Source organism: Cryptomeria japonica, chromosome 7 (assembly GCF_030272615.1).
Source record: "Cryptomeria japonica chromosome 7, Sugi_1.0, whole genome shotgun sequence".
In the NCBI taxonomy this organism is placed as follows: domain Eukaryota; kingdom Viridiplantae; phylum Streptophyta; class Pinopsida; order Cupressales; family Cupressaceae; genus Cryptomeria; species Cryptomeria japonica.
In genome coordinates, this window is record NC_081411.1 from 747,526,785 (window position 1) to 747,543,269 (window position 16,485).

At 36.2% G+C, this 16,485-nt stretch overlaps 1 protein-coding gene across 4 annotated transcripts in view; it reads right to left on the reverse strand.

Moving 5' to 3' along the window:
- Nucleotides 1–282: 282 nt before the first annotated feature.
- The window catches only part of LOC131039808 (uncharacterized), an 88,610-nt gene continuing 72,407 nt past the window's right edge, over nucleotides 283–16,485 (reverse strand). For 2 of the 4 annotated variants that reach the window (XM_057972645.2, XM_057972646.2), the window contains exons 8-10: nucleotides 1,371–1,562; nucleotides 1,028–1,123; nucleotides 283–935 (exon numbers count right to left, since the gene is read on the reverse strand). In XM_057972645.2, coding sequence (XP_057828628.1) covers nucleotides 540–935; nucleotides 1,028–1,123; nucleotides 1,371–1,562 — 684 coding nt within the window. In that variant the 3' untranslated portion in view covers nucleotides 283–539. Of the gene's footprint in view, nucleotides 936–1,027; nucleotides 1,224–1,370; nucleotides 1,563–16,485 lie in introns of those variants that run through there. The other 2 variants (XM_057972647.2, XM_057972648.2) reach the window with 2 other exon arrangements.

The window sequence follows — 16,485 nt, forward strand, 5'->3', positions numbered from 1 at the left end:
AAAATGTCACAAAGGGTAAGGTATGTATGCCTCATTTGTACCACAATTAGGTGCCTCCCCAAGGAGTATGGTGTAGTCCCATACTGCTATAAGCCATCTGTAGACCCATATATAGACTTTCCAAATAATCTTTCTTTCTTTTTTTCTAGGAGTATTTCACATATGATCTTCTATGGATGTGTTAGTCATATCTACTATACATCAAGTAAAGGTTTAATATGTTTTTATTCCAGTTCATGGACTTATCAATTTATCCACTCTTCAATAATGAAGCTAGCAACATGAAAAATCACAGTTCATTCTCATGGTTAACAGATTGTTTCAAGTGATACAAGGATGGCAATGTAGGGTAACGAATACAGCCTAATGAATGCATTCAATTATTTCAAACAAGCACTTCACTATAAGATATGCGACTTTAATAGCTATCAGGCAACATGTAAATGTTTCGGGATCAAAAAATTACAAATATCAAATACTTATCTTCTGAGTTCGAGCAAGTGAATCTGCTGTCTGCTTCAGTCCACACTCTCGAAATTTCATAGGAAAGGGTAGTCAATACCCAAGTTTTGTGCAGTCTTCCTCATCTCTCTCACCATGTATTTAGCTGCTGCGACATGAGGCTCATCTTCTTCAGTATTAATTATGTCTACATGGAAATCTATTCCAAGATATCTGGCAGCTGCATTTGCAGCTATTAGTCCAGAAACATAGGCTTTTTCTTGAGAGAGCCCTCGGGCTCCATGTGAACCTGGACCTTGCTTGAGCCAATCACCAGCGATGAATACATTTGAGAAGCTGGTCTCAGTTGATGCCATATACTGGTGTGAACCTGGACCAAAAAGGGTTACAGCCTCCTTGTATCGAAGAACGCTACTGTCAATAATTTGGGCATTGCCAAAACGGCTATCACACTGAATCAAATACTTCATGATCTATATGACAACCAAGAAAATTATCTCAGACAGAGAATTGTGAAACACATCATAAGCTAATGACAAGAAAAGGATTGAACGAAGTTGAATACCTTTTCGATGACCATGTTATCTGATAAAGGAATAAACGGGTTTGCATGATACAAATCAACCTCCATGACACTTCCCATATCCGTTGAAAATTCTTCCTGGCAATGGAATTGTCAAGTGCCATACAAAGCATGAATGCAGAGAAGAAACAATTCATTCAGCTAGCAATGCATATTTTTGTTATATTCTGTAGTTACCCTGTGATCCAAAGAAACTAGAAATTAAATGTGTCAAGAAGTCTACACTTTCTTCTTACATTCTATGACTAAATTGCTTTCATCTCATCACCTTCTAGGTACTAATATATCTCATAGATTATTGTAAGAAGATCATCCAATTCAATACCTGCAACGCATTAAGGTCAAATAATGTAGCACCAACACCAGGTCCAATACCAGCCAGCACATTAGAAGGGTTCTGAAGTGGAATCATGGCATCAAACCATAATCGAATAGCCATTACATCAATACTCCCAATGTTCGAGGCTGAAACAAATTCATCATGTGCTTCTAAGGTCATGGATGATGCAACAATTTTCTGCATGTCACCACACGGCAGATTTATCAAAAGCATTTTCCACTATCTTCTTTGTCAATTTACCTAGAACTATAAGTGACCCCATCTCCCCCTGATCTGTCAGTATTTAACTAACATAAATGGAATAAAGTATGATGCATAGTCACGGGACACTTCATTTTGGCTTGCAAATACTGAGTCATCATTTCGGCTCTATTTTACGAAGGTTCAGTAATTTGTTGCATAGAATGCAAATGCATCGAGTACTCATGAGTCACACCAGTACTTGCGAATAGTTTTCTGCACTGCATAACCCAATCTTGACCTTGCTAAGATTCCAGTCGAGTTTCTGGTGAGTTTCTAGTGCGACTTGTGGTGGCTGGCAAGCACTAGTGAGGACTCGGTGAGTTTGAAGGAGAAAACTTGTGCATACCTGAGTTTTGCAAAGTTTTTGCTGAGTTTTTCATTTTTATGAGTTTACAAAGTTTTGCCAAGCTTTTTGCAGAGCTGTCAAGTCCAAGTTAAATTTGGGTTTAACACGTTTTGCCGAGTCCAAGTTTCTAAACTATGATTTGAATTGCTGTTTTCCACCAAATTTACACCTAAATATTATATTTGTTCTGAGATTTGAAAATTTTATCATTTGATAAACTCATTTCAGCCTAGAAGCACATGTTCTTTTGAAGAAATACACATTATGTCTTGAACTAATAGCTGGAATGGGAGATGTAATCCATCGAAATTTGGAAGCTGGAATTCTACCCTTACCATTATTAGATCAGGTTAGGACATTGGACATTTACAACAGAAAGTTAATAATTTGTGATGGTAAAATATGATTGATAACTTTGATTGCTGATGTGGTCATTAATTTAATCTTCCTATTCAAAATCTTACTGTTTATATGAGGATGGTATCTTTCCATTTTGATGTCTAAATGATAAATTTCTTATGTGTATAGACTTGTATATATTTTGGTTTTTGCTAAATTTTTGAATGAAGAACATACATTTGGATTTGAGACATTTTTTACTGAATTTTTGCCTAAGAGACGAGTTGATCTCAAGTTTTTGGTTTGCAGATTTTTTGCCAGGTCCATGTCATATGAGTTTTCAAAGCTATGTTCCACGGTGTTTCCAGGATGAGGATGGCAGAGCACGTGGGGCCTTTTTGGTGTATTGCAATTTAAAAATTAGTGAAAAATTTAAATCATATGAAATTTAAATTATTCATATTACGAGGCATTTATCATATCTATTATATAATCATAATACATAACACTAGACTTGAATTGAGAATTCAGATGGAAGTTGATACACAAATTAACAACTTTTTTCTTTTTCGTCAATGTGCATATATAACAAGTACAACACAAGGCCCAAAGGCTCCAACTACAAAATGACAGAATTGTAGGAAAACAACATAGCAACTAGATTGTTGTCCCTAGTCTTACATTTACATCGAAATTGGAATTTGCATCCAACTCATTCCTAATATGAACTAAATAACTGCCCTGGAGTAAATAAGTTAGTCCTAAATAAATAATAAAAAAAAATTAATCATAAATTTGAAAAACTGTTAAAAAATCTGTATATAAAATTTCAGCACCAAAAGCAAATACAAATTATAAATAATTTAAACTAGAAAACAAAATTAAATATAATATTGTCAATAAGAAAAAAAAAATATAAAGAAATAATAATATTGAATTTGATTATAACATAAAAATATGAATATATAAATCTACTGGTTAAACTTACTAGTTCAAAAACAAAATTTTGTTTTTACGTATGGAGTTTCTTTTTTAAATTAAAAAATCTCTAATAAAATAGAATTTTCTATTTTGAAGTGAACAAGCCATTTAACGAAGTGTGTTAGAATAATTCAATACAAAAACTTACTATTAAATTTTATTACAAAATTAACTTTTAGCCAGCTAAATCACCCTCCCATTTAAAAAATCATCTTGAACAATATCATTATCCAATGTAGAAAACCGTACCCAAACTATTAAAATAATAATAAAAGCAACATATAAATCCATACATTTGATGTACCATGTGTAAAAATTTAAGAATTTTTTTAAAGAAAGATGAAAATAAGAAGTTAAATATCAAGGTGTTTTAAATTATTCATTTGTTTTACCTCCCTCTTTGCTTTATGCCATAAAATCTTTATTGACTCTTGTAGATTTGCTATATATTTTCCTTTCTTAGTAGGTCATTATCTGAAAGTGATCAAATGCCAATATTATCATTATTCTAACAAAAATTTCAACAACCAAATTTTAAATTCAAAAAAGAAATGAGAGTAATGTATGTCAGTGAAATATGTGTGATCAATATCTAAGGCATAATTTTTAAGAATTAGGGGCAGAGTCATAGAAATCGGACAAAAAATTTACAAACACAATGTCTTTTCTAATTCGTCTTTCTTCAACAATACATATGTAGATTTATAGGAATTGTATCTCCTATATTATAGGGAAGTTCTTATAACGATTCTCTAAATATATGATTTCTTTTAACAACTCACAAACAAACACTAACTATAGTTTAATATTAAGTTGTTTCTCAACAACTTAGCATTACTGTAGATAACTCTATTTAAATAATCATAATAGTAATGCTAACTTAAAAAACCATGTGAAAACTAATTCCTAACACCCCCTCAGTGTGAATGTGGGGAGAAAGTACATCACAGGGAATGGAAATGGAATCCTATGCCTACACATACTTTTAGGTTTGCATACTACTATCTGGATCTTGTTGCAAATGATCACCAACATATGAAAATTTATCCTGCTTTCACTTCTAGTGAACTTGTCACCTGCCGACCATACTTCAAGAAGTCTGACAGTTAGAGGATCTCTATAGTCGGTTGCACTCCTATACAACTGTCCAAATTCTCCTTTCAAACTTAACACTTCCAATTGCAGTAAACCATCTCTTGTGGCTCATGATCTTGATTCAAACAAAAGGAACCTCTCATCAACCTTTCATGGTTTTTAGTTTTCACATATAGGTTTACCACAAACTTGGACATGAACAAGAACACATTCATCTATTCACCTCATATGGTTTCGTAGATTACCACTAAGCATTTCAAGATCCATGAGCTGCATTACATTAGTGCTTTTATTCAATGCACTACTTTACACCAGGAGGTTACATAAGAAAAGAACACACAAATGAACAAAACAAGTCACTATTGTTGATCATGTCACTCAATCTCCAACAGCATAGGAGATTATCATTGTCAACAATAGAAAAGAAAACACCACCAAAGCTGATAAGTGGCCTTGTCGTTGGTGACTAACGAGAGGACGCTGAATGTCCTCTAGCTTCTCATGCCTCCAACCTCCAATTAGTTTTCTAATTACTCAACAATTTTTTTTTGAGGCTCATTTCAAAGTTGTGAGGAAAGAATATATCCTCTCCCCCTTGATGTGAACTTTTTACAAGGAGTGTCAGGTACCAATGATCATGCACTCCAATTATAATTGAGATAGTTTTCATTTTTTGACACATGAATTTTTGATGTATTCTTTTAATGACATTAGAATTAACAACTCGTACATTGGAGAGGGAAAAATAGACCCTATTCTAAAAATAACGATACAACTTGACTTTGAGTTGCATACAAATATTTTTATTGGACTTTTAGACTCACATAACATATTTCTATAAGAACTAATACAACATTTTGAAACACTAAACTAACAACAAGTAGAGTACTTAGATAATAAATTATAATATCCTCTATTTTGTATGCACAATATCCTTCATTCTATATAGGCTTCAACTTTGAAGCTTGCTCACTTATTTTATGTTTGAGAACATAAATCTTAATATGATATATTAAATAGAGCATATACTACCTCACTCTTCTGCGCACATTACTTCTGATTTGCAAATGTGAAATTGAAGGTGAATTTGCATCTTTGCCAGAGATCATTATAGCTTCCATTTTCACAATCTCCTTTGCTAATTTGTTCATTCGATCATAAACTTTTTGGTTTGAAACAAAATAATGATAAAACCATACACAATAAAAAATTCAGACCATATTTTAATCTTGGCACACTTATGTATAGTTTGGTGAAAGCTTATAGTCAAATTACACAAAGGGATTACGTCTATACATGAAAATATTCAATTTAACATCCTCTACAGATAAATGAAGGGCTTATGAGATCCTGCTATGCCAAACTTCTTGGTTGCTTTCATTCTCAAAAAATGGCTGTAGATTTCAAAGATTGGCTATAATTGGTGAAATGACTTTTGACGTATTCCATTACCCTTGAACAATGGCTCCTTGTGGAGGTTCACACAAAGCTCTGATACCATGTAAGAATTATGGGCAGTCATATAAATCAAACATATAATTTTTTTTACACATAATATTTCGTCTAATTCATACTGAATTATGGGCAGTCATATAAATCAAACATATAATTTTTTGACTCACATAATATCTCGTCTAATTCATACTTCTTCGACACTGCATATGTAGATTTATAAGAATTTAATCTCCTATATTATAAGGGAGTTCCTCTAACAACTCACAAAGAAACAGAAACTATAATTTAACAATAAGTTGTTTCTCAACAACTCAACATTACCCTGCACAACTCTATTAATTTAATTATATTAATAATGCTAACCTAAACAACAATGTGAGGACTAATTCCCAACATAATTTGCTTGTAGCTAGTTAGCATTTGTTCCAGCACTGTTTATTGATCCTATTTATAGGGAACTATTAGTTTTCCAATATCAAAAAGGGTTAAAAAAATAGGCCCCAACACTACGTAAAAATATGCACTAGAAGACAAGAAATATTGTCACTGCATTTGCAACAAATTGAAAACTGTAACCAAAGCTCACAACTATTGACTTTGATTTAATTTGTATGAATCTTAAATCCTATTCCAAATCTAGGAATCCAGGCCAAGATGAAGGGTTTGGCTTTATTTTCCTCGAATTTCTTTTTACATTAAGGCACGAATTTGAAGTTAATTAGCTTAAATGAATTTCTGTGTTCTACATGAAATTGAATACATATTCAAATCAAACTGTCAGACAAACACGCAAAGGATTTGAAGTCCATCTCCTAAAGGAAGTTGTGTTTGCCATTGCACTCGTAGCATATAATTTATTTATAGAAGTCATAAATGAACCCCGATCCTTAAAGATCCTGGGCAACTTCAGAATGCTCAAAACAAAAACAAATTAATCTCACATATATGACAGTGAAAATAGGTTGGAGCTAAGTGTAAACTTCAAAGAAATGTGAATAAAAAATGCTGAGAAATGGTTTGCAATGGTTTATAATTACATTGTAAGAGATGAGTGGGAACACGGGGTTTGAATCATCAATGAGCAGAAAGAGCCAAGAAGATGGAAATGGGGAAGACAAGCATGAAGATGGCATTGATGTTGAGTAGGGAGAAGTGGAGGATGAGTAGAATGGTTTTTTGGATGAGGAGGAAGAGGAAAGACTTAGTGATCTCTGGTTAGAGGTCTCTATCAAAGAACCTCTCAGGCATGTTCTACAGTGGAGATGTACCTTTTGGAGGGGGCTGCTGTTGGTTTTCCAGGGCAGGTTTGGATGCTCACTCTGCAGAGTAGGATTGTCCTCTTGTGAAGGCCACTACTCTAGTTGGTAATGGGCGGGACTGTTCTATTTCTAATAGCTTGAAACTAGATTTAAAGCATGGTTTTCTCCTACAGGAGTCTATGCATTCCTTTGCTTCTCCTTAGGAAGATTCCATCAACAATAATGGCAGAGACCTATTTGTTACACATGCTATATTGGAGGATGTCTTGTGCAACCAAGATGAAGTTGTTGCTTTAGATGCTTCCCAAATGTTTTGTACTCGTGTGTGCTTAGGGGTCAACATTTCTCCTATTAATGCCTATATTAGCTCTGCCCTTTGAGGGCATCTGTGCTAGATGTGTTGAAGACTAATTAGGTGGTTGTTGCGGCAGCTTCTTTGTAGAGATATTGTTGTTCTGTTGATCTAGGTTTAGACACAAGGATGCTAGTTTGTTTTCTGGAGCATCACAAGATCTAGGGGATGCTTATAGCCATCATTTGAAGATTTCTTGGGCTAATGCAGTCAAAGGTAAGGTTAACTCTACCTATTATCAATCCTTATTTTTGGGTCTTGTTGTGGATGGAAAAGGCTTTCTGATTAGACTCCCTAATAAGCTGAATTGACTTTTGAAAGGTTGTCCTCAAGGTTGGGGAATTCTCTAATAGGGGAATTTATTGGGTATAGGCCAAATATTGATGTTATTCAACCCTACAATTGGTTTTCAATGTTCGTCATTCTTGCCTTCCTCTAATAGGGGAAAAAAGATGATGAAATTAATAGAGAGTTGCTAGAAGCCCCTTGACCTCTAATGATTCAAGATTGGCATTTTAAAAAGGGAAAACTCATAGGAAGGAATGCAGCTTCATTGAGCCAGAGGATTGGCTAATGGTAGGGTCTAGAGCTTCCTAGAGCACTAAGGCTTCAAGCAACCTTGAGTAGAATGTTTTGTTGTTTATGGTGCCTAAGTTATCTTTTTTTTGCTCCTCCAAGTTGTGATGTGCTGAAAGTTTTATGTTCTTTTACAACCTTACTAGTGTTTGATCCTTGTTGCATCTTTGTTGTTTTCTAGGCTTCATTGATGCATCTATTCTAGTCTTTGTAAATGGATTGGAGCCATCCCATCTTTACACTATATATACTTTCGTACAATAAAGCATGTTGTAGATTTAATTAGAATATGTTTAAAAAACATTGAATATGGACGAAGCATCAAGCCTACAAAATTTTGTGCTATTTGGAATTCACACAGATCCATGAAAATGTAATGTCCCCGATTTTGGATTTTGGCCTGGAATTGTTTGTGTTAGATGTTTTTGGAGAAATAAGGGGAAATTATTTAATTTAATATTATATAAGTTGTCTCATTTAAAAACATACGTGAGATGACTTTATATTTTATTAAATTAATAGCATAGAAACAAGACTCGAACTCGGCGCGGACTCAGCAAGGCTGACCCAACTCAGGACTCGGCAAAAAATCAACAAGACTCAGCAAAAAATCGGCAGAACTCGGCAAAAAAAAAAATTTCTGGTGCTTTTTGCCTAGAGCGAGTCCTGGAGAGTCACGAGTCCTTGAGACTTGGCTAGGGTCACTCAGCTCAAGACTCGCCGAGTCCTGGAACTATGATTAATAAAGTGACTTAAGTATAAAATAAAAATAATTTAAAAAGTCACTTAAGAAATAATAAAGTGTACCAACCCGATAAGGAGGGGATCTTCTAGAAGGAATCTTATGATGAGATATGAAAACAATAAATAGAGGTGGGTAATTCATGGTTGGGCATCAGTTGTTTTTTATATTCTCTTGTATTGTGGTTGTGGAGGTGGTTGTGGAGCCAAAGGTTGTTTGCAGATTTGGTCTTAGGGAACGAAACCTCCCTTTGATTTGCATAACTGAGGGGGTGAGAGATCCACCGAAGGGTTGTTTTGAGAGTGAGGGACACTCAGTCTTTCATATTGTGCTAATTGAGTTTCTTGCATTTTCATGGTGGAAGGGTTATATGCTTCAGATTAAGGACTTGGCGTCTCCCAAGTGCATCTAATCTCATCTAGGGAGATAGGCGATTCATGTAGGAGTATTTTGGAGGTGCTTAGAGTGCAATTGAAGGAGTTTGAGATACAACTTCAGGTCTGCCAAGGGGGCCGATCAGACCGACTGATTCCTACATATTTGCTCATTGCTTTCAGCTGGAAGGAAAGAAATTTGTGGGTAGCTGTCCAATCAACTCGCCTTGCCAAGACAATCATTTTGATCACAAATTTGGTGGAGAGGAAGCTGCTATTATTTTATATTTACTTCTGCAACTTCAAGGGTTGGGCGACCTGCTCTAGGAGGGGCAATTTCAGACTTGGAGACCTCCAAAAATCATCGAATTAATCAGACTTCATCGCCCAACATTCTTCTTCAAATTGACATCAATAAATCAGGTTTTTGCATACTTCTGGCTTATGATATGGGTCATTCTCTGAGTATTTGTCTTCAGAATTAGGGACAGCCATTAAATGATTATTTGGTCATTGAGAAAGAAAGTTTCTATGTTCATATAATGACTGAAATGTAATCAGAATTTCATAGCAACAGTCTTGAATATTCAATTGTTAATTCTGAAGCAAGTATGACGATTGTATGACAAAATGTCAATGTCCATTACAAGTCAGATTTGAAGTATATTTTGCATATTTAGTTATTTACAATCAGTTATTGCTTTGATCATTATTGCATAAGTCTGAAGACAAACTTTAGAATCAATAACACGCAAACAGCAGGACATTCAGAATCAATAACACCAATAACACGCAGAAATTCCAGTCTGAAAACAAGAACAGCAGGTAATCCGCTAAGTGTTTGACAATATTCCCTACCTATCAGTCCTATATCAGCATGGGATATTACAAAAAATTGAGAACAACATTAATATTTCTTTATGTTGTGTTCTACATATTTTTATTAAATTTATAACTGAATATATATATATATATATATATATTATTCATTTTAATAATAAAAATATATGAATAAATTTATAAATAAATATAAATATAAATTATAATATTATAATATTATAAAATTATATATTTGTATTGTATTAAACAAATTATATAAATATAGCTATTATTTAATATCTGAATTTAGTTATTTAGCATTGTAACCTTGTTTTGATAATTTTCTAGATATATAACTTATATTTAAAAAAATATCAAATTTATATAAGCCCAATTTAATATTTTGTTTTTTGAATTTATATAAGGTACACATTTAATAGTTTAGGGCCACATTGGTCTTTATTGAAAGCCTATTTCTAGGCGTTGTTGTGCATAATGCACAGACACCCCGTCCGTGACAGGGGACCCCCATTGCTCGGAGAGAAGGAGAGGGAGGCGTTTAAGCAAGGTAAATCACACTTGCACTTTCAAGCCCGGCTAAGCCAATACCTAAAACCAGAGCACAAAATAAAGTTCGGTATTTACCTCAACTTTGCGAGAAAGAAAACCAAAATTCACCCATTTCGTGAGAAAGTGTCGAGTTTTGCTGAATCGACTTTGGCGTTAAGAGCCTAAATTCGGCCTCTCCTCGTGTTTTGCAGGGAACAATGAAAAATGGTGTTCAAAATCACGCCAAATGGCCCATATTGCCCGAAAATCTAAAGCTCAAAAATCGCGCAATACAAGCAATCCCAAATCGTGCAATCCTCCTGAAGGCCCGAATTTCTTGCAAAGGGTGGTTTTGGCGAAAATCTCTCAAATTGGAGTAGTGGGCCGAAAGGGGAGAAAATTCCACATTCTAGCCATTTAGGCCGAAAAACCACAAAATTTTCAAATTGGCCTCTAGGGCCGAAAAACACACAGACTTTCAAAACCTTCAGTTTGCTCGAAAATCTCTAAAGCCTCAAAATCGCGCCAAACCATCTAGAGAGCCAAAAATGATCAATATATACAAATCGCGCGATATCATCATGAGCCAAAATCATTCAAACTGAAAACCAATTTCAAATCGCAGGGAGGTCTATGAAGCCCGAAAATCATTCAAGGAATCAAATCGTGCAAGCACTATTTCGGCTGAAAACTTAAAACAAGTCTAAGTTCACAAAATAACCTCAAAAGGCCGAAAAGATCGAAAGGGCCTAAGGTCGCACACTTCAAGCAATTAAGCCGAAAATGTGAAGAGAAGTGCAAATTCGCACAAAATGACCCATAAGGCTGATATTCGTAGACCACTTGCAAAATCCTTCATAAGGCCGAAATGACAAAGAGTTGAAAGTTGCGCAAGTAGGCGAAAATGACTTAAAAGTCCAAAAATGAGAAAACGTCTAAGTTCGCCAAATCCTTCATTTGGCCGAAGTTCGCAAAATCGAGCAAATAGGCTGAAAAGAATAAAAGTTTAAATCTTCCAAAAAGTCTAAAATGCTGAAAGTGAAATAAAAAGCTTCAAAATCGCGCCAAATGGCCCATATTGCCCGAAAATCTAAAGCTCAAAAAATCGCGCAATTCCTCCCTAAGGCCCGAATTTCTTGCAAAGGGCGGTTTTGGTGAAAATCTCTCAAAATGGACTAGTGGGCCAAAAGGGAGAAAATCGCACATTCTGGCCATTTAGGCCAAAAACTACTTAAAAACTCTCCAATTGGCCTCTAGGGCCGAAAAACACAAAGACCTCCAAAATCATCAATTAGCCCGAAATTGCCATGAAAGGGCATTTGAACGAAAATGAAAGTTCGCCATTTCACCTCAAAGGCCGAAAACAAGAAAAGGACGTTAAGTTCAAAATCGCGCCATATAGGTTTCATAGGACAAAACTGAGCAAAGATAAAAGGTGAAAAGACCGAAAGTGATAAGCTTGCAAAATAACCTCATTGGCCGAAAATGTAAAATTGCAAGGCAACTTGATAGAAAATCGCGAATCTAAGCCTAAATGCCCGAAGTTCGATTCAAGGGCAAAGACCAAAGTCGCGCATTTCTCCTGTAAGGCCCAAAATTCATTCAATGATATGGGGCGTTAAACTTGGTAAAACAAAATCGCATTTGCAAGTCAAGTTAGGCGTTTTAGTCTAAAGACCAAATTCACCCGTTATGGTTGGAATGGCCGAAATTTCTTCCAAACTTAAAGGGTGTTTAAGTTAGGATTCACACATTCTCATTAAACTCCCGAGTTTTAGACCATAGAGGGGGGGCATTTGAAGCTGAATGAAGCAAAGTGTAAAACTCGCACATTTTCAATCAAAGGCCCGAATTTCACTTAAGGGGGGCACTTGAAGTCAAAGGGAAAATCGCACATTTTAGTGCAAAATGGCCAAAAAGCCCGAAGTTTTTAAGACTAAAGGCAAAACATGAATAAATCGCTCATTTTAGACAAATAGCCTGAAATTCCTCAGTTGAATGGGGCAAGCTAAAATCACGCAAAACCTTCTAAATGGTCAAATTTCATTAAACAAGCAAGTTAGGCATTTAAATTAAAGTCTCTCAAAAGGCTCCTTAGGCCCGAAATTCAAAAGGAGAGCCTTTAACTTGAAAGTTGAAATCTTGCAAAAGGCCTCTACGCACCAAAATTGGCAATGGGCAAACATTGTGATTTAAAATAAATCTTGAATTTAACCTATTTCGCCCGAAGTGATGAAAGGAGGACATTTAAACTCAGAACAAAATCTCTTCAAAGTCATCAAGTACCAACTCTCCAAAATCTCATATCCAAGGGTTGCGAGTTCATCCCTCAAGGTAGAAGTAGGCATTGACTGATTCTCCTTTTATCATGGTTATATGATTTATCTCTCTTTTTAGAGCCAAGGTTCTACTGGCATTGGATATCTCAAAAGCGTTTTCAAGTGCTTTGAACATGTTGAAGGTTGTTTCGTGTTTCTTTATAATGGGCATAATATTGTTCCTTACCCCATCAACTATTATTTTGATAGCCTTATCATTTCCTTCTCTCCAAATTGCTTGGTCAGGTTCAGTCTCAGGTTCTTTAGTTTCGGTCTTTACAAATGATTCAACTTTGTTATCTTTTAGAATCATTTGAATTCTGAACTTCCATGCGGAGAAGTCGTCACCCCCTGCGAGTCTGTCTTCAAATCTGATAGCGCCAACCATTGATAGAATTGTGATGTTGAATATATACTTGATTTGAATTTTACGTAAAATTGAACAGCCTCAGGTTCGATTTAACTATAGCTCTGATACCATGTTGAGACATGGACCAACTAGGACTCGAACCTAGGATCTTCCATACGCTACTAGAGTGCTCTACCACTGAGCTACTGGCCCCTCTTGGACCAGTCCATCGTCGGTCCAGGTGTGGCTTATTTCCAACACCAAGACCCCCCCTTAAGCCACACCTCTCGTGTGCTTGGGGCTCCTAGCCTGAACCTGGCTCTGATACCATGTAAATGATGTTCAATTTACATTCAATATGCAAGTTTATATTCTACTTTAATATTTATTTTATCTATCACTGAGTTGTTATATAAATCTAATTGTCTTCTTTTATATGGCAGGAGAGGAGGAGCATTTATAAATTTCAATGTCCATTCTCACACATTTCATTTGGTATATGTAGTGGGCTGGGTACGGTCAAGCAATGCCTTGACCGGCCATGTCTTTTGGACATGGCCGATCAAGACATCACTTGATCGTGCCCCCTCACGATAATGATGCATGGCATTTTATTTACCAACCGGTGCATATACTAAAACACCTGATAATTATCGGTGGTGAATGGTTATAATAACACTCGATATAATTATCGATGGAGCATGGTCATATTAACACCCGATATAATTATCGGTGGTGTTTGGTAATATTAACATTATCTCTTACACCCAATATAATTGGTGTAGCCAAACTGTGTATCCTTAACACCCGATATAATCGGTGTGAACATAGACTAATCTAAATATCAAACGATAGTTTAACCGATAATCATTAAGTCTTATTTGCAAGAGTTAACTCGATTTGTCAATCGGTGAATATGAATAGATTATCAAATTTGGATACTATGATTAATATAAAGGGAATGTTTATCAGTTGAGTGCTTGAGTTTATTCATTTTAATAATCGATATGTTAAATGATTGAATGAGAGACTTCATTTATCTCTCATTCAATCATTTATCTTACCGAAGCTATCTATACATTAACAATTTCAGGTTCATACCATTGGGGGCCTGCTGATTGTAGGTCACCGTGCACGGTTAGTCTGAACCCAAACTTTGCTTAGTTCAACTGCAGGTGTTCGTCTTAGGTTGCGCCAGAATTGGGTACCTAAATGAGCGTCTCCGATCTGAAAATCCTTTATCCCTTGGAGATTGCACTATTCTTGTCCAGTTGTGAGGGTGTCTCTGGCAAAACAAGAATCTGTTAATGGAAATATGTCTACCCACTACACTAGTCATTCTTATCGTTGTCCTTAGGATCCCTAAACCCTTCTCTTTTGCTTTTATTTCGCAGCTGAGAATCGCAGCATCGTAGGATGCAGACCAGCTTGTTGCAAAATGTAAGGCCCCTTGTGCTCCCAGCAAAACACATCGACTGTTGAATTATCCCGCAATCAAAAACTGACATTTGGAGCCTTGAGGTTGTCTCCTTTGATCGATTAAAAGAAGCATTAGGGCTTCCTTATACAAGAGAGGATAGGATACTCGGCGAGATCATTCTATTATGCGTTGGCTAGATAGAGTTGTAGCGATACGACTTTAGACACGTCAACAGGCGCCAATCATTTTAATGCTTTATTATGCCTTGGGATAATGAAAAATGGTTCTGAATCATAAACACTTAATAACATCATCCTTATTTGCATTGGAATTATGTAATAGGTTATCCTTTGAGAATAAACTATCTAAAGCCAAATGTTCAGACTCATTTAGAAAAGGGGAGTGCGGATCAAAGGAATAGAAGACGGAAATCAAGGCAAGAGGCCAGACCTGTTGTGACCTTTTTTCACACATCGCCCCATTGCGAATGGTGACCCTCCCTTTTTCTTGCTTTCTAGGGTTTTTGTTAGAGCCTTGCGACCTTCCTGCGTCGGTATTGCCAAGTTTGTCAGTTTTGAACAGTTTGAGTCTTAAGGATTGAAAGTCAGTTTTTGCAAAACAAGTCATAACAGAGTCTAGACACCGTCAAAGTGTCCAAAGGACGAAGAACGCAATTGATTTGAAAGAATTCAAACAATTTTCTATATTTGGAAAGTTTGTTTTTTGTTTTTTCCTATTTTTTAGGAAGTTTTGTTTTTGGCATTTTTAGCTCGATCCTCGAGATGGCTTTTTTAGAAAGTTTTCCATATTTTTAGGTATGTCTGCTTTTTGCTTTTTCGAAGTGGGGACCTAGGGTTTGCGCTGGTACCACTGACCTGCATCAATCGCAATCGAAAATTTTAGGGGTCATGGCGCTTCGGATGGGTTACCTGAGTATGGGTTTCAAATATCATGTTAATCTGGCTAAAATTGAAGAAGTTATCAAATTTTAAAGTTTTCTAAATATTCCTCTAAGTCTGGCTAATCGTGTTTGGTGTCCAATGTTATGTCAGGAACTCCACAAAGTCCGCCCTATGAATGATAGAGAAGGTACAAGGAAGTCAACAAAGTCCACCCTCCATGGTTCCTAAAAAGTTTGCCCCATGATGGAGACTCAAAAAAGTCCGCCCTACTCTTGATAGCATTAGAGCATGAGCCAGGACGTCCGCCCTCCAAAGTGCCCATGTAGGAGAAAGTCTGCCCAAGCAAAGTGGCATGAAGCTGATGAAGTTCGCCCTCCAAGGTTTCCAAAACCTTCTCAAAATCCGCCCAAGCAACTCCGCCCATGAAGAAGGTCCAAGGAGGCAAGGAAGTCCACCCAAGGTGATGAGTGAGGTTGCCTAACTCCAAAAAGTCCGCCTTGTCAAAGTTGAAGGAAGTTTCTAAGTGTTTGGAGGTCATAGCAATGGTGCAAGGAAGCAAAAAGTTCGCCCTCCTAAGATCATGGATCAAGTAAGGTCCGCCTTGCAATGAAAGATTAAGGTTTTTCAAGTTTCTCAAAGTTCGCCCTAGGGGTGAGTCCAAAGCAAAACCATAATTATGTTCCTCTTGAAGTCCGCCTTGAGACAAAGTGTCATCAACCCCTCCAAAGTCCACCCTAAGGTAACATAAGAAGCGAGTAAAAAGTGCATAAGTCTCACAAAGTCCGCCTAAGGAGATGGTAAATGGTGTGTGAACCTGAGAAAGTTTGCCCTCCTACAAAGACCAAGTGCATAAGGCAAGGAAAGTCCGCCTAGGACTGGTTTGCATTGGAAGTAAAGGCCGCCTTCCTACTTGGGAAGAGAACAAGTAAAGTCCGCCTAAGGGTGAAAGAAGCATGGTCATGAGCTTCTCAAAGTCTGCCC